General features: G+C 36.2%; 2 protein-coding genes across 6 annotated transcripts; one reads left to right on the forward strand and one right to left on the reverse strand.

Annotated features, from left to right (window-relative positions):
- Positions 1-289: 289 nt before the first annotated feature.
- On the reverse strand, positions 290-11,851 carry LOC123556338 (beta-1,3-galactosyltransferase 5-like). Of its 3 annotated transcripts, none has more exons than XM_045346965.2 (2): positions 11,705-11,851; positions 290-1,602 (listed from the first exon to the last, which is right to left on the reverse strand). In XM_045346965.2, the coding sequence occupies exon 2, from the start codon at positions 1,515-1,517 to the stop codon at positions 468-470; it is 1,050 nt and encodes a 349-aa protein (XP_045202900.1). In that variant the 5' UTR covers positions 1,518-1,602; positions 11,705-11,851; the 3' UTR covers positions 290-467. The 3 variants fall into 3 exon arrangements, with proteins under 3 accessions (XP_045202900.1, XP_045202899.1, XP_045202898.1); XM_045346964.2 differs by lacking the exon at positions 11,705-11,851 and adding an exon at positions 2,134-2,236; XM_045346963.2 differs by lacking the exon at positions 11,705-11,851 and adding an exon at positions 2,095-2,234.
- Positions 11,852-13,818: 1,967 nt separating this feature from the next.
- LOC123556339 (acid-sensing ion channel 2-like) lies at positions 13,819-21,405 on the forward strand. 3 transcript variants are annotated; one of them, XM_053542568.1, is made up of 9 exons: positions 13,819-14,204; positions 16,546-16,807; positions 17,664-18,198; positions 18,430-18,525; positions 18,970-19,141; positions 19,615-19,671; positions 20,110-20,263; positions 20,525-20,616; positions 20,996-21,405. In XM_053542568.1, the coding sequence occupies exons 2-9, from the start codon at positions 16,602-16,604 to the stop codon at positions 21,130-21,132; spliced, it is 1,449 nt and encodes a 482-aa protein (XP_053398543.1). In that variant the 5' UTR covers positions 13,819-14,204; positions 16,546-16,601; the 3' UTR covers positions 21,133-21,405. The 3 variants fall into 3 exon arrangements, with proteins under 3 accessions (XP_053398543.1, XP_053398542.1, XP_053398541.1); XM_053542567.1 differs by lacking the exon at positions 13,819-14,204 and adding an exon at positions 14,234-15,477; XM_053542566.1 differs by lacking the exon at positions 13,819-14,204 and adding an exon at positions 15,513-15,633.
- The last annotated feature ends 563 nt before the right edge of the window (positions 21,406-21,968 follow it).

Below are 21,968 nucleotides of genomic sequence, written 5' to 3' on the forward strand. Positions count from 1 at the left end.
TAGGACCTCACTAGAGAAAAAGTGTTCCGATATATATCGGAACAGTTTTACTGTGCTGATATATATCGGAACACTTTTTTTCTTATGAAACTCCATAGAGATTTCCGTGTTGATATATATCGCAACAGTTTTGTAAGATATCAGCACAGTTTTGTAGTAATAATGTGTGTTACTATGTATAACATGCTGCAAAGATCAAAGGAAAATTGCCGCACTATGCGATAATTGTAGCTTTTATATCTAAATAAATATTTTATTAGACAACAACGGGGTTGTAATTAAAAACATGGACACTTAACATCTTTGTTTATTTTTGACAACCGTTTTTGTATGTTTTACGGAGGTGACTGCATGTGATATCAACAAAATTAGGTAAGACAAAAGAAGTAATCAACACCAGCGGGACAAATGAACGTGCACGACAGTTTACCAGTCAGAGAATTTACCAGGACGCGGAGATTACATTTTCACCATCTGTCGAGGTAATTCTTCCAGACTTTTACAGAAGTATTTGTGTCAGGCGAATGAACAAATACAAGTCTTGTTTTTGTGTCATTTTTCAATGCTCCTAAAATATTAGATTTATTTTCTAAAATATATCTGTCATTGAGTGAGGTTGGCGTCACATTTGTCGCGTGAGCTAACATGCCAGTCACGTAGTAATCGTCTACCCAAAAGAACGGGATCTCATGAGATTTCAGATAGAATTTTTTGACAACATCATAGCTCATGATATACGCCGATCCAGAGCAGTATTTGAGAAAGAACTTTTCTGGAAACTCTTCATCCGAGGTGTACCACTTACTGCTTTTATTTCTATCCACGTTCATGTGTGTCCAGATATATCCCGCGAGAATATTCTGCTTGCCCCATTTATGTTCTATGTAAGACCTCATCAAACGCACTATCCTATGAATGTCAACAATAATGTCATCATCTGTCTTTAAGACATACACGGCGCCTGGACAATTTTCAGTCACCCATTTCAATCCAGCTATTGCTTTGTAAGTCAAATTCCTGTAAGCGTCAGTAAAATTTCCCTGTATAATATCCTTGTAAAGTTCACTTTCAGTTTCAAGAGTTGCCTGCAAATTCTCGTCCTCTACTTCTCCCATCACAAACACAAGTTTAGCTTTGTGTTTCTTTAAAATCTCTAATGACGCCCACGTATTCCTAATTACGCGCCTCCTTTCAGAATGTTCCGGTCCGGAGTGAACATAAATCACCAGGTACCGATCTTTTGAACACATTTGTTGATTTATCAAGAATTCTAAACCGTCGCCATTCACAAAGACCTGCTTTCTCGTCGTTGAGGGCAATTCTGTCGTCGTCGTCGTTGTTTGGTCCTCTGATTCTAAATTCTCAAACTCCTTTTCGTCAAACATTGGTTCAATAGTTACTACGACACTTCGCTGAATAATCACACTTGTTTCCCTCCTATAGAATAACAGGCAGATCAAAAGAATGGTAGCACATACTGTAGTTATTTTAAGTATCAATGGATGCCTTGGAATCATTTTAACACCATCAGCTGGTACTATGTATGGACGTGTACCAAACCGTCAACTTTCCTCTGATGTATGATTCACCAACTAGGATGGCCTGAAAAATAAGATATGATGTCAATATCTTACATGTGGATCGTGAGTGTGCTACACATTTTCAAAGCAACCAATGGTAGTTATTAATTTTGCAATGTACTTCCTTAATTTTATCATTTATATCCAGTGTTATCACTAGCAAGACATTTAAGATCACCTAGTACCAAATGCAAACCTGATAAATTCGTACACAGATACGCGTTCAGTTTTAAGAAAAATACACGTATCCAGTTATCAATTAGATATTGTTTATGCAAATACATGCATCTTTCTTGTTCAGTGACGACGAATCAATAATATTTACAAGTCTCTGCGAGCATTTTTCAGTTTTATATGTTACACAACTTTTAATATTAACATCAATTAGAAAACATAAAACGTTAAAAAAATCACTATTTATTAAAGCAGTACGTATTGTCTGGTTTCAGTGTTTGTATGTATCTCAGTAATGTCATAAAACTGTTACTTCAAATTAAGAAAGAACAGCAAAAACCTGTAAATGTTCTAGTAATAATATCCAAAATCATACAACCTATTTGACACCACTTTCCAATTAAATAGTGAAATTGAAATACTGAAATAAAGCTATAATGTCACAAAGTACTGAAAAGAAGCACACGCCTATCTTATCTCCATGACATACATTTAAATATTACGATTTCTCTTTCGCTGTGCTCAAATATTGCCATTGAGACATAGTTTATTACGAACATTAAGATAATAAATTCAATGAGAATTGTTTAATAAAAGCGAACAACACTCGAACACGACAGGCAACCCTCTGTGCACTTTTATACAGATTAAGCCCATGATACCTAAAAGACTAGGTTTTGACTTGATTTATTTGCCGGCAAAGCATACAGTTAATCTTATAGCGCAGATTCGACATAGATACACATGTCAATGAGTCCATATTAAAAAAAAAGATTTTAAGAAATAATTATTCCAAAACAGTTATTTTATTATGTTTTTCTTTCCAGTAGGCCTACATCGCTATAATAGAGTTTGACGCTATATGTGACGCAATACGTGTGGCGTAAAAACGGAATTTTGTCGTAAACTATTGCAACATGTTTGACAGAAAAACAAACATGGAACATAGTCATATGTCTACAACTTGCAATATCCCTTGAGTGGACTGAAATGTGTATATTGTTCCAAAGTCGTTTCTCTAGAAAGGTTAAGAATTGCTCGAAATGGAATGACTACCAGCTTCAGTAGTGAGATATTCTCTCCCTAGAGGTGTCGTTAACCGAGGTGTATTTTGAACGGTCTATTTTGGTTTGAAGGTCTTTTGTAATTTGTATGTAATTACAAAATCTTAAGATCATGAATTAAGAAAATTCGGGTTCTCCAACAACAACTTTCAACTGACAAGATTAGATTTTGTTTATGTAAAACATACGGACACCTTTACGTTTTAGCAGCCCTGTGGTCAGTGCAAAAACAGCTTTTTGAAAAAGTATACTGAAGTTGTTTTACTAGGTCATTTATCAGTGTAATGTCACGAATAAATTACAAACCACACAATCATTATCAAAACTGGCACATTTCAGTCTTTCTATAGATTAAATACAAATTGAATATTATACATCATATATGTATATTTACAAGTGCGAGTTCTTTTTAAGCTTGTAGTGTAGATGTACCTTTACAGGCTTCTTTGCTAGGTCAAAGTGGCCAAATTATGTCAGCCAAGCACTATACGCTGACGTGTCAGGTCAAAGTGGCCAAATTATATCAGCCAAGCACTGTGCTGACTTGCCAGGTCAAAGCGGCCAGGTTATGTCCGCCAAACACTATACTGACGTGTTATGTCAGAGAAACAATGTTACCTCAGACAAGCACTGCACTGCCGAGTCAGGTCAAAGCTGCAACACTATGTCATACAAGCACTACACTCTAGTGTCAGGAACACCATGCCATACAAGCGCTACACTGTTGTGTCAGGTAAAAGCTGCAACCTTATTTTAGACATGCACTACACTTCCGTTTCAGACCAAAGCTACAATAGAATGTCATACAAGCACTACACTCCTGTGTCAGGTCAAAGCTGCAACACTAAGCCATTCATCACTACACTCCCTTGTCAGTCACAGCTGCAACATTACGGCATACAAGCACTTCACGCCCATATCAGGTCAAAGCTGCAACACTGACATACAAACACTACATTTCCGTGTTGGGTCAAAGCCGCTACACTTTATCAGGCAAGCACTTTACTCCCGTGGCAGGTCAAAGCACTATAACCGACAAGCACTACACTTCCGTGTCAGGTCAATGCCGCAACACTATGTCAGACAAGTACTACACTTCCGTGGTAGGTCAAAGCCGCAACACTATGTCAGACAAGCACTACACTTCCGTGTTGGGTCAATGCCGCAACATTATGTCAGACAAGTACTACACTTCCGTGGTAGGTCAAAGCTGCAACACTATGTCAGACAAGCACTACACTTCCGTGTCAGGTCAAAGCCGCAACACTATGTCAGACAAGCACTTCGCTTCCGTGGTAGGTCAAAGCCGCAACACTATATCAGACAAGCACTACACTTCCGTGGTAAGTCAAAGCCGCAACACTATGTCAGACAAGCACTACACTTCCGTGTCAGGTCAAAGCCGCAACACTATATCAGACAAGTACTACACTTCCGTGGTAGGTCAAAGCCGCAGCACTATGTCAGACAAGCACTACACTTCTGTGTCAGGTCAATGCCGCAACACTATGTCAGACAAGTACTACACTTCCGTGGTAGGTCAAAGCCGCAACACTATGTCAGACAAGCACTACACTTCCGTGTCAGGTCAAAACCGCAACACTATATCAGACAAGTACTACACTTCCGTGGTAGGTCAAAGCCGCAACACTATGTCAGACAAGCACTACATTTCCGTATTAGGTCAATGCCGCAACACTTTGTCAGACAAGTACTACACTTCCGTGGTAGGTCAAAGCCGCAACACTATGTCAGACAAGCACTACATTTCCGTATTAGATCAATGCAGCAACACTTTGTCAGACAAGCACTACACTTCCGTGTCAGGTCAATGCCGCAACACTATATCAGACAAGTACTACACTTCCGTGGTAGGTCAAACCGCAAAATTATGTCAGACAAGCACTACATTTCCGTGGTAGGTCAAAGCCGCAACACTATGTCAGACATGCACTACATTTCCGTGTCAGGTCAAAGCCGCAACACTATGTCAGACAAGCACTACACTTCCGTGTCAGGTCAAAGCCGCAACACTATATCAGACAAGTACTACACTTCCGTGGTAGGTCAAAGCCGCAACACTATGTCAGACAAGCACTACATTTCCGTATTAAGTCAATGCCGCAACACTTTGTCAGACAAGTTCTACACTTCCGTGGTAGGTCAAAGCCGCAACACTTTGTCAGACAAGCACTACATTTCCGTATTAGGTCAATGCAGCAACACTTTGTCAGACAAGCACTACATTTCCGTATTAGGTCAATGCAGCAACACTTTGTCAGACAAGCACTACACTTCCGTGTCAGGTCAATGCCGCAACACTATGTCAGACAAGCACTACACTTCCGTGTCAGGTCAATGCCGCAACACTATGTCAGACAAGTACTACACTTCCGTGGTAGGTCAATGCCGCAACACTATGTCAGACAAGCACTTCACTTCCGTGTCAGGTCAAAGCCGCAACACTATGTCAGACAAGCACTACACTTCCGTGTCAGGTCAATGCCACAACACTATGTCAGACAAGCACTACACTTCCGTGTCAGGTCAATGCCGCAACACTATGTCAAACAAGCACTACACTTCCGTGTCAGGTCAAAGCCGCAACACTATATCAGACAAGTACTACACTTTCGTGGTAGGTCAAAGCCGCAACACTATGTCAGACAAGCACTACATTTCCGTATTAGGTCAATGCAGCAACACTATGTCAGACAAGCACTACACTTCCGTATTAGGTCAATGCAGCAACACTATGTCAGACAAGCACTACACTTCTGTATTAGGTCAATGCAGCAACACTATGTCAGACAAGCACTACACTTCCTTGTTAGGTCAATGCCGCATCACTATGTCAGACAAGCACTATACACTTCCGTGTTAGGTCAATGCCGCAACACTATATCAGACAAGCACTACACTTCCGTCTTAAGTAAAAGCCACAACACTTTGTCAGACAAACACTACATTTCCGTGTCAGGTCAAAGCCACAGCACTATATCAGACAAGCACTACACTACCGTATTAGGTCAAAGCCACAACACTATATCCGACAAGCATTACACTTCCGTGTCACACTATATCAGACAAGCACTACACTTCCGTGTCAAAAGCCGCAACACTTTATCAGATAAGCTTCGCTGACGTGTCAGGTCAAAGCTGCAACATCATATCAAAGAAGCACTGCACTAGCATACAACTTTTCAGTTGGAAATTAAAAGAGTGACCTTTTTAAATACCCTATCTTCATTACATGTAGTCGGCCATTGGTCTGTTGCCAATAATAAAAAGTATAAATATTTGCAAACACTGAAATACTAGATAATCAATCATACTTATCCTTAGGTAGACCAGTAATAACTTTCCTTAGAAACAAGGTGTGATATTTGGTATTTATGGTATCTACTAAGTCTAGTTGTATTTTGAGTTATCACAGATTTAGAGTTTCTTTATCAGTGTCAAAACAAAATGGATGATTAGCCCGATACTTTGTATACCAATCTCATGTAAAAAAAGAAGATTGTTCAACGTTTTTCATACACGACTGAAAAAAGCCAAACAATTATAATTATTTATATATTTATATATAAAAATAAAAAATTGCCACGGATGTCGTTGCGGGTGCGTACAGAGGACTGTCCCAAGATGTATTTCCTGGTTACAAAACATGTACAGAAATTGAAAAAAAAATGTTATCAAATAAATATTCTCTTCTTTTCTGTGTTATTAATTTAAAATTTGAGAAATGAACACTTGTTTCTTTTTTTCGCATCTTTAAAAATGTTTGACGTTTCGTTACGTTAATTCCGCCGTATACACAGACGTTAATAATAATAATAACAATAATAAAGCCTTTATTTAACGAGGAAAACTCATTTGACGAATAACATCAATCTTCCATGAGGCCCTCAAAACAATACATAATATATACATCTAAAATATTTACATGGTACATTGTAACATATAGAAGACAGACAAGTGCATCTAATACCAGTATTTTGTTTATACTATAACTATACGAAGTGCAATATTAGAAATATTAAGTATTATGATTGTGTGTTGTGCCAAGCTATGTATAGTGATTTGAATTGCCCTACTGATGATGCTCTTTTTATATGACTTGGTAAGGAATTCCAGATAGTAGCACCAGAATAGGTAAAACTTTTTTTTAAATACTTCAGTTTTCGGTCGAGGAAGGTAAAGCTGCAAATTAGAATCTGACCTCAAAGTTCGAGCATGTATGTCATGTATATCACAGCTAAATGTAAATGAATTTCTGAGGTAAATAGGTGCTTGATCGTTTAGACTTTTGTACATTAAAAATGCTTTTTGAAATATTACCCGCTCCGGAAAAGTCATCCAGTTTAATTCTCGAAATAATTCAGCAGAAGGGGTATCGAAGTCTTTATCAAGAATTAGGCGAGCTGCTCTTTTTTGAAACTTAACAATTTTGTCTTCTAATGAATTAGAACAGCTTCCCCATATTACACAACAGTAATCGAAGTGAGGCAGTATGTAAGAGTTATAGAACATTTTCCTCATATGTACAGAAAGATATACTTTGATGCGAGACAACAGGTATAAAAATGAATTGCATTTTTTCAAAATATTATCAACATGTGTATTCCAAGACAAATCATTTTCAATAGTAACGCCGAGTAACTTTTCTTTCGTACTGCAGTCTAGAGTTTCATCTCTGAAATGAATAACTGGGGGCTCATCATATACTTGCTTGACTTTATGTTTTGATGCAACATACATTACTTTGGTTTTTGCAGAGTTTATCTCCATTGCATTAGTCTTACACCATGCATCAACATTTTTACTAATTTTGGATAATGTTTCAGTCACATTTTCAAGATTTGAGTTCGATGTTGATATGGTTGTATCGTCTGCAAAAATATCTGTGACTGCCGATGAAACCGATAATGGAAGGTCATTTATGTATATTAAAAATAGCAAGGGCCCTAGCACCGATCCTTGAGGAACACCTGATGTTACTATGCTGGGATCTGAATATACACCAGAAATGAAGGTTTGCTGAGTCCTGTCATGAATAAGTGAAAAGCCATATGAATTTTAATTTATGTACCAAGATGTCATGATTTAGTAAGTCAAATGCCTTAGACAAGTCAAGAAATATAGTCCCAACTATTTCATTGTTATCAATTGCTGTGATCCAGTCATCTAAGAGTTTCGCAAGGGCTGTTTGACAGGAGTGATTTACTCTGAATCCAGACTGACGACTATACAGCAAATCATTCGACTCAAGGTACTGTCTTAAATGCAGGGTAACATGACGTTCAAGTATCAAAGATATTGTTGGAAGAATGGAAATTGGCCTATAATTAAGTTTGTCATTTTTAGGACCTTTTTTATGAATAGGGATAACCTTGGCTTTTTTGAATGCCTGTGGGAATGAGTTGGTAGCAATACTGTTGTTATATAGTTTAGTGAGCACTGGAGCAATGACAGAAGCAGCTGCTTTTAAAAATTTTGGGCTTATGTTATCATAACCTGTGGACATCTTTATGTCTAGATTCTTTAGTTGGCTTTCGACAAATGACACATCTACAGATGGAATTTTGAACAGTGTGTCAGGCGTATTGACCCTAATTTTGGAAGAAGTAAGGTTATTGCCTGCAGTGGAAGGTGGGGAGGGTTTACAAATAGAACTGAAATAAGCATTGAATGTATTAGCAGCCAAAAACGGGTAAGTTATTGGTTGACCTTTTTCGTCATCAATATAATTGGCTTGAACATGAGAATGTAATCCTGTCAATTCGTGGAGATTTTTCCATAACTCTTTAGGATTTTGTTTGTTACTGTTTATTGTGTCATTATAGTACTGATTTTTAGCATTATATATTAAGGTTTTAACTTTTCCCCTCCAGAACTTGTAATTGGCAGAGTCTTGTTTTTTTAAGAAAATAGTTAAGACATATTACTTGTTATGTTTTACAGCCACTTCGTTATTTAAAGATCCATGCAAGGTTTTGAACTGGTAAATTCCGCAGGACATGTCTAGCAAATGTGAAATTGTTGCAAGACGTGATACTAGGGTATATTCTTATTTATTTATTTATTTATTTGGGTTTTACGGCACACCAACACAGTATAGGTTATATGGCGCCAAACAGGACTTCAAATTTTGGTTTCACGTCTCATTTACAACGAAATAAAAACATGAGGTATGGAATCAAAATTTGCATACCTGCTGGAATCACAGAGTTACAGCAAAACCAAGTGTTAAGGCCCTATTAGTCGCCTCTTACGATCATGCAAGGGTAAGGCAGTGGTTCCAATTCTTTTCTTACATAGATCGTCCCAGAACCACACGGGGCAGGGTATATTCTTAGGATGGCCAACACATTTTTATACAATCTCGCCAGGCACAGGCATACGTATGTTTTTGATAACACAGAAAATGACGCCTTTTTCGGAAGTAAAGAAAATAAAAGTACACCGGCTAAACTTGAAATGCATTGGTCTATAGCATTGGTTTCCCCGTCTAAATGTATGCGTGTAGACTTATTTATTTATTTTTTTTTTTTTTTTTTTTTTTTTTGCTAATGGGGAGTCAATTTTCAGCACTTTTTAACGATTTGAAAGTACCTGGGCTTTAGCACGACATGTGGATATGGAGATTTTTGGAACTTCGTGAAATCGTTCATAAGGTTCTTTTTTATGTTGTCTATAAGTGTCAGTATATGCCTCGGGTGTCAGATATTTCCGTATTTGAGAGCTGCAGACCTAGACATTTCAGAAATATTTTCAAATCAATTCGTGTAATAAATCTTGACTCTACGGCAGCGTGAAAGGGCCATCAGACGCTAACTTTTTATAACGTTACGGCCGCGGAAAGGATATACACAGTGATTTCCCAAATTGATGTTTGAACGTAGCGAGACATACTAAAAGGTATAACTTCGCCACTGCACGTCAAATTGAGAGACTGGTAATTCACGATAGGTCTCCATAATATAGCTAATCTGTCAAACGCTCCGTGTAACATTATATGTTATTTAAGGGGGAATGGTACTTTGTCAAAATTTAAGATTTGCTAATAGTCGTATATACCAAAATAAACTTGAAGATATTTCAAATTTGTATCATCATCTTTTAGAGCAATAAACATGCGTATGACGTTACCATGACGTCGCAAACATGACCCGTTTTCGCGCTTTTTACGTCCGTTAATGGTAGCACTAAAATAGTATAAAACTCGATATTACAAGCGTATTGTTGGCGTCAATGCATTAAATTATATATCAAACGAGAGAATAAAGCAATTTCTTAGTGATCATTAACATGAAAAGGTATTTTCTATCCGAATTTTCGAAGGAGGTGCGAAAACAGACTTTTGGTTGTTTAAGAAAATTCAGGAAAAAAATCGCTTCTGATCCATTTTGCAAAAAAATGGCCCGTGGAATTTTTGCCAAATTTTTGTATATAAAAATTCATTATGTTGTTAATGGCTGTGCCAAAATAGAAAAACGTTCACCGAAGCGTTTTTCTAGTACAACCGTTTGAATTAGAGCATTGTGACGCAATAAACAACGTCGCTTAAGACATGACGTAAGCACGTGAATATTTACATTATTAGCCTTATTTTTACACCAGTGGCTGCAAAGATGGTGCTCTCCATACATATGTGGAACTATGCTTTCTAGCGCCTGTATTAATTCAGCTTCTCCTTTTTGCTTGTTTTGATTGACAGCGTATGTGAATTTTTTAATGTATGATGATTTCACTTTTTCGGTTAATGATGGACAGGCTCGACTAATCTTTTCAAGTTTATTCCTACGATCCGTTTTGTATGTGCTGGATCTGAAAATTTTACAATGTCAGAATTAACTTTCTCCCTTGTTTATTTCGTTGCTGCAGAGCCATCGTCTGTACATCAGTCCAGAATTGCTTGCCTCTTTATGCAACTGAGCACGAATATCGGGCTCCATAGCTTTTACAGAATTGCTCCAATTTTTTGGCATCTGTGAAGTTGACCATATTTAATTGTTTTCGTGTAAACTTTGATAAGTTTTCACACAGTTATTGTTTACTTTCAAACATTACATATGTTGCAACAATATTTGTTACTTATTTATAAACTTGAACCCATATAATAAAACAGTTATTGACTGTTAAGCCATCGGATATGATGTGATATTCAACGGAGGAGAACAATATTGACCTCTTCCAGTGAATACCATAGCATATCCAATGGCTCAAGGGTCAATACTTATATAATTTTCAAAACGAAATTAACATAAATAATTGACAGAAAACCTCAATAAAAATATTGCTCTTTTTCACTCAAACTGTTAGAAAATTATTTTACTTATACAGTAGTCATAGATAATTATCACTCACATGGGAGTGTTAAATTTACATACATTTTATTTTTGTATGTGTATTTATTTTATGTAATAAGTTGCTTTGAAACAATCATAATATTTTGATGGCAAATTTATATTTATAGATAGATTTATTGATAATATTTCTTCAAGGATACTAATTACGGAAATGCCTTTTGTAAAAAAGTTAACATTATCATTATTACAGAAACACTGTACGATAGAGTTCCGGTATATTCGTATTAATACAGTGACTTATTCTTCGAAATTTTCAGTTATTGACTTCGATCAAATAATTCAAATTAACCAATGAAAATCAGGTCATCAAGTTGGTCTGAAAATAATAGATTTGGACAGATATCTTTTTCGGACTCTTTTAATCACAAAATATAAATATTTCTAATTGAGCAAATGTTCCAAATATTTGATATGCTAATTAAGACTTTAGAGGTGTATCTATATTAAAGAGAGAAAAGTCAACCTATCAGATGAATAAATCTATAGGTAAGGAAATATATATAACGATACAAACCTGAGCAGAAACTCCGAAAAGAATCCTTAAATATGTTAAACATGTATATGTACAGTATCAAAAAATTGACCCCATAATGTTTGACAAAAAGTCTTAAACACACCCTTTCCTTAATTTGTTCACAAATGAAGTGGTTGTGGTATTTGGAGTGAATGTTTCACCTCAGATCAATGACTCTATCTGTAGACACCAGATAGTATTTACAGGTGATATCTTCAACAGATAGTGGCCGAATGTATGCCGTACTCGCAACCGGCTAATAAAGCCCTAATAAAATTCTTCCATTTGTCAACAAGTTTATCAGTCATTACAACATTACAATATGAAGGAACTACTCTAAACTGTGGTTATCGATCTCGCAAACCTTTGAAAATGCTCACAAAATCATAGCTTGTTCAAACATTATATTTCTACATTCCAGTTAAATTGTCCACAAGAGATAAAGAAGTTTTTGCTACTTGCTGCGCATGGTCTGGTTTTCAAAACATAACATAACAACAGTATATTTTTCTTCCAGTTTCGACTCAAACCTTGTAGAGTATCAAGTTTAGATGTTTAGTTTAGCCTTTGAATTCAGTAAAGGCGTTTTTATCTTACTTTATGTAAGCAATTGCAAATGCATTGTCAAGTTGAGACTTGAGGAAGCTATGGCTCACATGTACGAGGGTTGTTAAAAAATAACGTAAACTTTTTCTCTAGCTTTTATATACTTCAATGAAACAAAACAAAAAATATATCATCGTGATTTGCAATCTTTCTGCTCACTGTACTGCAAATTTGACGTGATTCTGATCATACAGTCAGGTGTTACGCCACTTCGAAAACATTCACCTATACTTAGGTTTGCATTATTCAATATTTATAAAATTCTTTTATTAATTTTGATGAACAACACCTTAGTCGTAATTGTTTGGTTAGAATACTGAAAAGTATTAAAACTTATGCCAAGCATCTCAGACAGGGTGCTAAACGTGAGTACTTGGTCTTTATCCAAGGCGCCGTGCATTGACGTTAACGCGGAATCAATGATTTTTGTTTTGTTTTCTCCCTTCCCCTCCACTGTCTTGAAACAAGTATGGGACATTTGAGAATCGTTTGTACACTTGAAAATCAAGACACAGATGACCGAACATTGTTGTGGTGTCTGCTTTATAAATTTCAGTTGCTTTTCGCCAAAATTTCTAAATAACTAAACAACTGCGAGTCGATGACGACATAACATGCATTATAAACAGTGATACTCACTTAGTTTAAATGTTGTTTACTTTCGCCTCCTACGTCCGAATGATGCCATACTCTCGGTGCATGTCGCCCTGACATGTTGCCTCACTTTGACGTATTTTCTGACGGATAAGTCTAGCTATCAGTACGAATATTAGCAATAAAATTCAAATCATGACAGATGAAAAAGCGACTGCGCCGGTAATGCGTAGCTATTGTAATTAAAACGTTCCACGCACTTCGCCTATCAGCAAAAATGTTACAAAAATATATGACCAAATAAGGGAAAGATTGCGAATTACAGTAATATATTTCACATTACTCTGTACACAATATGCGTCTTCTGACACAAAAAGTCTACGTTATTTTTTAACCGCACTCGTATAAGACGTTTAAACCTTAAAGTACCCACTGGCTCTATAACTTAAAACTGTGCTGAATGATTCCTAAAAATCCTAGAGAATCAAACAAAAAAATAATTGATATATAGCAAAAAGGATAGCATGCAGTAAAAAAACATCCGTGACCATCTAGTATTAAGTGATGCAGAATCACTCTTGCTTTTTCTAAACTTTGCATGGTCTGCTAACGCATTCTACCACTTATAATAAAAATACACCTCTGTTTAAATGAGATGTGAAGAAAAATGACAGAAGTAATCAGACATTTTATATCATTCTACTAAATAACTGCCAATTTTACTGGCGGAAAATTACTACATGAAACGGTACCGCCTCGGTTCGAGTGCGGGAGGTCGTGTGGGTTCGATCCCTGGCTGCATCACAAAGATGTAAAAAAAATGGTAATATTAGTAGCTTCCTCGCATGGCGCTCAGCATTAAGAGGATAGTATACTAGGACTGGTCAGCCCAGTGTCACGGTATAATGTGGCTGGGTGGGGTATCATGTCACGTGTCTACGGCTTGATATTCCAGTGAGGCAGCACTATAAAGTTGGGCATTGTCCCCACTGCTTCAAGCAGACACCGTCGTTTATATGATTGAAAGATTGTTGAAAAAGACGTTAAACCCGAACACACACATGGTAACACATGAAGAGACTGCACTTCCGGACAGTTCAGCGCCTTTAAAGACTCACAAATTTTAAAGAAGTGTTACATAACTTCGTTTTGATACATTTGCAATGACGTTTCAGTGCTGACATTTCACATTATTTCAATAAAATGAAAGCAAAAGTTATGGGCTATGCCATCCACTAAGTATCACATGGCGAAGAAGTGTGTTAAGCAGTAGGAGACACCGGGGATAGTTTTACACGGGGTAAGTTGTTACAGTGCTGCATGCAGTTGGTGAAGTGATCTAGTTGTGATGTGTAGTTATTGAGATACTAACTTGCTCACGAACAGCATATTGTTGAAAAATATTGCTAGATACAGAAACGGAAATCAAAGCAGACACTTTTAATAACATGTCACCCATAAACAATATTTCTGATTGTCACAAGAATCATTGTAGATATCTAGTAATAACATGTAGGCCTATAAGTATTCAAAAGAGTTAAAGTTATCATAAGTATCATAAAGCTGTCAAGTAAGGTTATGAAAATAATATTTTTTAATATATCTGTCGTGCAATTGAAAACACCATGAAGTCTAACCGCCCTTAGCCGGTATAAGGTGTGTTTGTAGTTATACAGTGCAATTTGTATCTGTACAAATGAGTTGCAAGAAATCATTTCTTGATATCTAGAAATACGGACTACTTTTTGATATCATGAATTCGATTTCTGGATATCAAGAAATCATTTTTTTTATATCAAGAATTCGATTTCTTGATATCAAAAATTCGATTTTTTTGATATCAAATAATGGCAAGTATTTATTGATAACAAAAATTGTCGCCTTTCTGTTATTTTGGCGGTCCATACAAATACCTGCGCGGATTCAGTCAATTTTCTCAGGTGGGGATTGAGTGGGGTCCGACTGAACTTGACCATGTCTCTTTATACACTAAATGCTTCGATGTGTTTTTTTTTTGTGGAGATGTTAGCCGTTTACAAGTACAGGGCTGTCAATAAGTTCCTGTTGAACAGGCTTAAATAGGAAAGTCTAGGCGACCAGCTAGTGGGGTGGGGCATCCCCCTCCCGTAAAATTTTGGAATTAAGCGCTCCATTTTCAGCATTCTGGGGCATTTAAGGAACATCAAATACCCCTTATTTTCACATTTTTATGAGCTAACCTGTTAAATTTGGGAAAAGTAATAAACTTAAGTTTTCTTAATTCTTTGTTTCTTTGTGATGATTAACATAAATATGAATTACGTCACTTTGAATACGGCCCTAATCAGGCTAACGTTGCCTTTTTGAAAACCCGTTTTCTTTCCTTCTTCTCTTCTTCCCTTTTTTTAGGATTTTCCAGGGGGTGGGAGGTGGGGGTTCGGAACTGGACCAACCCACTGGATCCGCGCATGAAATTTCTTAGTAATGAGTAATGTTCCTAATACAAATTTCTTACTAAAATGACTCAATTAGTTCATAACTGTGACGTCATATTATTCTTACACACAAGCGAAGCCTCAGCAATATGTCTGTAGGTAAGCGAGTTACATATATATATATATATACATATAGTCTTAGCCAGGAGTAGAACGATGATATGACATGACGAAAGCTGTTTTTGAAATTCTGAATATATCCTAGAGAAACAGACTGCAACAGTTCAAGCAGAGGAATGGATATCTCGCAGCAAAGTAGGACAGTTTTCGGACGACATCCAAGTTTGCCTACTGTTCTTTCATAGGCGTAGGGGCAGGGGCAAGGGATGCCCGCCTTACTTTAAGAGTAGGGGACAGCATATGCATTGAACCTCCACCCCCGCCCCCATTCCAACTCCAAAATTTGGGAAAGTGTCTGAACGGTGTATTTATAAACGGATTTAATTAAATGGTTGTGTTTGAAAGGGCATTTTGATGTAGAGATCTACTAGTAAGGATTTTGACTATAGTTATCGCTATTTATTTTGGGACACCGAAAATTAATTTATGGAAATAAACGGAATATTCATGAGTGCCAGGTCAATACAAGTTTACGGATAACATCAATGATAACCAACGTGCATGAAGAAAATTAGAAATAACAAGTATCTAGTAACAAATTAACAGTGAAGTTTTAACATGTTATTGAATTATTGTAGCAATATGCACATAAATCAGTGTGTTTAGTTAAAATTTCAGTCACATTTTGTTTCTACAGTGTAAGATAGTTATTCCTCTATATTCTTAAAACTATGCTGAAAAGAGATAGACTGAATAAGTTGGCAGATGAAGTTTTGAAAACACATTTGTTCAGGAAGGACCTAAATTGTCCACCTAAAACTTGAAGTATAGCTGTAAATTACCTGTATTAGAAGAATGATTTTCATGAAGTTTTTGTGGGTGAAAAAAGTAGGTCACTGGGTCGTGGTGGGTCTTTAATACATTACCTATGAGACACAAATCATTTTCATGTAATTATATGCACGTGGTTCACGTGATTGGACTGTCAGATCACGTCGACTGACAGTTACACGCAATGGGATATGTAGGTGTAAAACCCAGTTGTACTTTTGTTATTTTAGTCCACCGATGTGATGTCAATGATTTTTTCTTTGTTTTATTGATAAGAAACGTACAAACTGCCTAACGACGAGCAGCAAAGTGAGGGCGCTGGCAGTCATGAGATGATAGAAAGCAGTCAAGTTCCAGAAGTAAGTGACGCTGACTTACATGGAAACGAAGTCAGAGAGGAAGCCAAAGTTTGCGAAACCGCTGAAAGGAAGCAAAGCCAGCTTGACAGATTTTGGGACACATTGCATGAATGGGCGGATATTACAACATTACACGGTACCCGATTCGTATTCGATCGCAACAGTTATGTTGTCCGAAGGTTTGTGTTTGTAGCTTACCTTTTTTGTAAACTGTGTAAGATTTTAAATGTACTTCACCCTTTGAGGACTTAGGACTTACGGCGACTAAGCCCCATGTAGTTCTGGGACGACCTATGTATGAAAAGAATTGGAACCACTGCCTTACCCTTGCATGATCGTAAGAGGCGATTAATAGGGTCTTAACACTTGGTTTTGCTGTAACTCTGTGATTCCAGCAGGTATGCAAATTTTGATTCCATATCTCATGTTTTATTTCGATGTAAATGAGATGTGAAACCAAAATTTGTAGTCCTGATTGGCGCCATATAACCTATACTGTGTTGGTGCGCCGTAAAATCCAAATAAATAAATAAATATGGCGACTAACAAGCTGAACTATTGGGCTTTACTTAATGTATTGTGCTTCTCTTGGTATTGCCTCGGATATGTTGAGCGTCTCTGTAAAAGCACATACCATCTGGTTTAAGGTTATTGTAAAGCCTTCTGAAACCTCCCCTCGGGTGAATTTTTGTTTTAGTTTTTTTACGCCACATAGGCCTTGGTTTATCATAAAGGATATATTAAACTGTTAATAATAAGCAGAAGAAACTTTCAAGAGAGGTTATTCTCTTTTGATCAACACATTTTGTTCTACATTTGTATATCACAAGTTCTTTGACTGTTCACGTTCTATTTTGATATCAAGCTTCTTTTTCAAAAGTATTTTGTCATTTCTTTTATGATTATTATGTGTCTAACATATTTCTCCATGTAGCCTACTCCGGGAGTTGAAAATAATTATTTTTGGCTATGGCAGCCATGTTATTTTAAAATCGTGCAAGAAGTTTCTGACAAGCTTATCTCGTTTTATTTCAGAGCAACGTGGTTTGTCATTATGATTTGTTTCGTATTTGTTCTTATTTGGAACGGCCAGGCGCAGGTGAATCGCTACTTCGAATACAGACCACTGACAGTTCAAACCATGAAGGTTCATGAAAAACTTCTGTTTCCATCTGTAACTATTTGCAATAGTCGTTTTATTCGGAATGATTCTGTTACTAACGATACCGAACGAATAACCATAGAACAAGTTCTACAAGTAGTGCCAAACAAAACTTTATTACTTACTGAAGTTGGAGAAACTATTTTAAAAACTACACGATTCAGCAGTCTGATGATGAAGCATACAACCAAGTTAGACGACTTTATTTTAACATGCTCGTGGAAAGGTTTGCCATTGAATTGTAGTGAATATTTTATTGGTCGTTTGGCGGAAAATGGTTTGTGTTATACAACAACGGAAGGTTCATTTGAAACATCTGTGGTTGGGGATAGGTACGGTTTAGAGATTGTGCTATGGTCAGGTCAAGATATAGCCATTGGAGCGGGAGATGAAAACTATGGAACAAAAGTGAGTATAGTAGTTCTTTGGATTTTCAGGCAAAGTACTTCAATATCTTAATTCAGTACGTCAGTTGATGGAGGAAACGGTTGTAATGGTGTAATTTAGTTCTAAAAATCATTTCCTATAATTTGTGAAAAAATATTTAACTGTGAACACAGCGTACTAGTTCATTAACACTTACACATACTTAGAAAGTGTGCAATGAAAAACTATTACTACCTTTCTGATATAATTTAGGTCTTGGTACACGAGAGTACGGACGAGCCGAACATGGAGTCTGCGTCAATAATAGGGCCTGGCGTAATGCACTATATACCAGTCACGGCTCATGTGGTATGTCCATATTTCCTTGTTTATCGTAGTACAGAGAAGCTCCATGCAATAGATTTATGTTTTTTGCAGTTAATATGTGTAAAACCGTTTTAACACTTTTGTAGCAGAGTTGGTAGTATTGTTTCTTACAAAATCATGAAAAATCTTCATTTTGAATACAAAAAAAAAAACAAACTATTCTGTAAACTCAGAATGCAGAAAGGTATGTAGCATCACTTAAATGAACACTTGATGTCAGTCATAAAAGTTGGGTTATTTCCAGTTTTGTAACATTTCATGTAGATGTTTGGATAACGTATAAATTCGAACATTTTGAAAGTCACAGGTGTTTTGTCATTATATCTGTCAATTATTTCATTTTGATTAATACTTTTATTATCTAACAATTCAATAGCTATATGTAGCACGAGACCGCGGAATTTTAAACACATTCTTTATGTTCAGTTTGATTACTTGCCGTATCCTGTAGCAGCATTTGGAGGACAATATTGTATCGACACAACAGCAGATACAGAGTTGCACAGTCATTACTCTATAACAGGATGCTACAGAGAGTGTAGACAGAAATTTATTCTCGAACACTGTGGTTGTGTAAGTCACGTTGACAAAGACTACAGTAAGTGTACATCCTTCCATTGCAAAATGATCCTACATCGATTGTTTCAAAACAAACATTGACTATCGTAAGTGTACTAACAAGCTTTGATAATGTGGCAGTTGAGTCCAATAAGTCCAGGGGTGTTCAAAGATAATCCGTCACATATCTATTGTAAAGCAATTATTGGATTTACCCGTATTGGAAAATAAACAGTGTCGATTGTATTGAGGTCGACTGCCACATTATCAAAGTTTATTAGTAAGGCCTACCTCTTCTACCTGCATTGTTTGTTTCAAAACCAAAAATAATATTTATCAATACTTAGTATCTAAATATGGCAAACAGAAATATATTAGCTATACATTTTTCTCCGCTCTACATCTTTCTCCGGGTCCATTGTAACAAAGGGTAACCTATTTGAATGCAGTTAACGTTGTTCAAAAACCAAAGGGGTGCTTAAGTCATCGCAGCTGTTTAGAATATCATTTCAGAAGGCGGCAAGGAATGCAGTGCTTACGAAATTATGGACTGTTACCAGCCGACTTTGGGTAAGAATCTTTACTGGTTATGTTTAAAGGACGTTATATTATATTATATATTTTGATGCCCTAATTATGTATGGTCATGCCTTTATGAAAATACAACCGATTTTACAGCTGTTAAATGTGTGTAAAAGACTTGGTTTGTTTTAAATTACATATGTAAAAGACCGGTCAGTGTAGAACATTCACCAGAAAAACAGTTAAAATGTACAGTTGTTAATCCGGCAGGGGCTCAGAAATACAACCACACTAGTACAGTCAAAAGATACATATATAAATGTAAAGCTTTAAATTTTGCCAGACCATATTTACAGTTGTAACTTTTTATTTCATTAATTACTTGTTAACAGCCTTATCAAACTTGCATGATTCGAACCGATTAAATCATTTGCAGTCGTTTTACAGCTTCGAAGTATTACATTCAATATATATGTTTCATTTCAGTGTCTTTTATGTCTCAAGTTGAGCAGTGTCACTGTGCAACACCATGTCACATAACGAAATACCAGACGAGGCTTTCGTCAACCTTCCTGCCAGATAGCGCATACAAAACCGTACAGAAGAAAATACAGATTAATGACCCAATAGAAACATTAAGGTTAGTCCGTGAGTCTTACCTGCAGCAGTGACAGGTATGAATCTTGTATTCTCATGTTTCATTCGTCTATATAGTTGTTACCTAGATCACTGACTTTGTACATGTTTTAAGAAATGACATCTCCAAATTATTTATTAAGAGTAAGGGTAGAGAAAACATGTTTTATATTGGAAACATCTCAAACGTTTGTCCGCGGAGTTTAGACTGTTTGTTACTTCTGTAATGTGTGTACCATTGATTTTGTTTTTTCTTTTTCTCCAGAGAGAATCTCATTATTCTGAAACTTTTCTACGAAAGCAAGGAGGTAACATACATTGAGCAAGTTCTCGAATTCACTTTTGAGGACCTTTGGGGTAAGAACAGTAGAGTGATGTTCAAATATACATATCTATAAACACTGTGTTGTCCAGCATCATTTGTGATAGAAATTTCCAAGTCTGTGAAATTGTTATAATCCTATTAGTATACCATTTTCTGAGTGTATTTGCAAACAGTGTTTTGTTATTGACGTAGAAGAGATGTCACTATTAAAGGTTCATATCCAATAACGCGCATGCTTGTAATGATATTATATATCAAAACAAATAAAAACCTTCACATTAACGTGCAAAGATGTTTTTGTTGGAAGAATTAGGTTTGCACCGATATATGCCTGTTGCCTATGTAGTTGCCAAACATGCGATTGTGCATGAAACAGGTGGTTCGTACATATCTATTTTAATTTGATTTCAGCCTCGTTTGGTGGATATCTTGGAATAGCTGTTGGAGCCAGTTTACTGACATTTGTAGAGATTTTAGATCTTATTGTCATGAATGTGTACCACCACTTGAAGAGAATCAGAAACATTGTCAGAGAAGAACCCACTTGATACCTTTAGAAATGGTTTCATTTACCAAACGTGAACTCCACAAGACCGAACATTGAAGTTAACGGAGTAACAGAAACGTTTACAGGATGTTAAGAATGCCTGGCTTGATGTTGAAATTGTGAATAGAACATATTTGTGACTAATGATTTATGACTGGACAAACTAGTACAATGATATGCAAGTTAACGTGCGAACAAGACAATCATGTGCTATTATGATGTTTGTGGCTTCATTTTCTAATTTTATGAAATAAATGACCATATATAAAGTAAATTTGTTTAGAATTAATTGTACGAAAAACAAATGTAACACACAACACCTGCAAACTTCAAAAATTAAATCTTAACTTAAAAAACAATTAATTTATTTCCAATCTGTCTTGGCTGAGCAACTAGGTAAAAGTATTTTTTTTTTTAATTTGCTTTTCTTATTTTGAAAACAGTATTACCAGACTAAATATTTGGCAAATGTAATAAAACTGTAATTGCATTCCTGATACAAATTTGTTTATCCTTCTTTTTTTATTCAATCTAGGAATGGCAAACAGTATACAATAGATCAATATGTATAAAGTGCTCGTTGAAGATCAGTAACTGAACACGAGTAGTGGATAATGTTTTGAACAAATCCGTTACCTGGAACCGCCTTTAGTTAAAAGATTCATAATATCTTACCACCTGCATAATAGGATTGTATGTAAATATGTCCTACAGTTACACAAATGGTCAAGGTCACTGTTCAAGGTCAAGTAAAAATCTGTTTCTGCTCCATTACTGTTAATTGCATTGAACGATTTTTCAGTTTTATATAGAAATGGTCCCCATGTTTAGACTATG

Source organism: Mercenaria mercenaria, chromosome 5 (assembly GCF_021730395.1).
Source record: "Mercenaria mercenaria strain notata chromosome 5, MADL_Memer_1, whole genome shotgun sequence".
Taxonomy (NCBI): domain Eukaryota; kingdom Metazoa; phylum Mollusca; class Bivalvia; order Venerida; family Veneridae; genus Mercenaria; species Mercenaria mercenaria.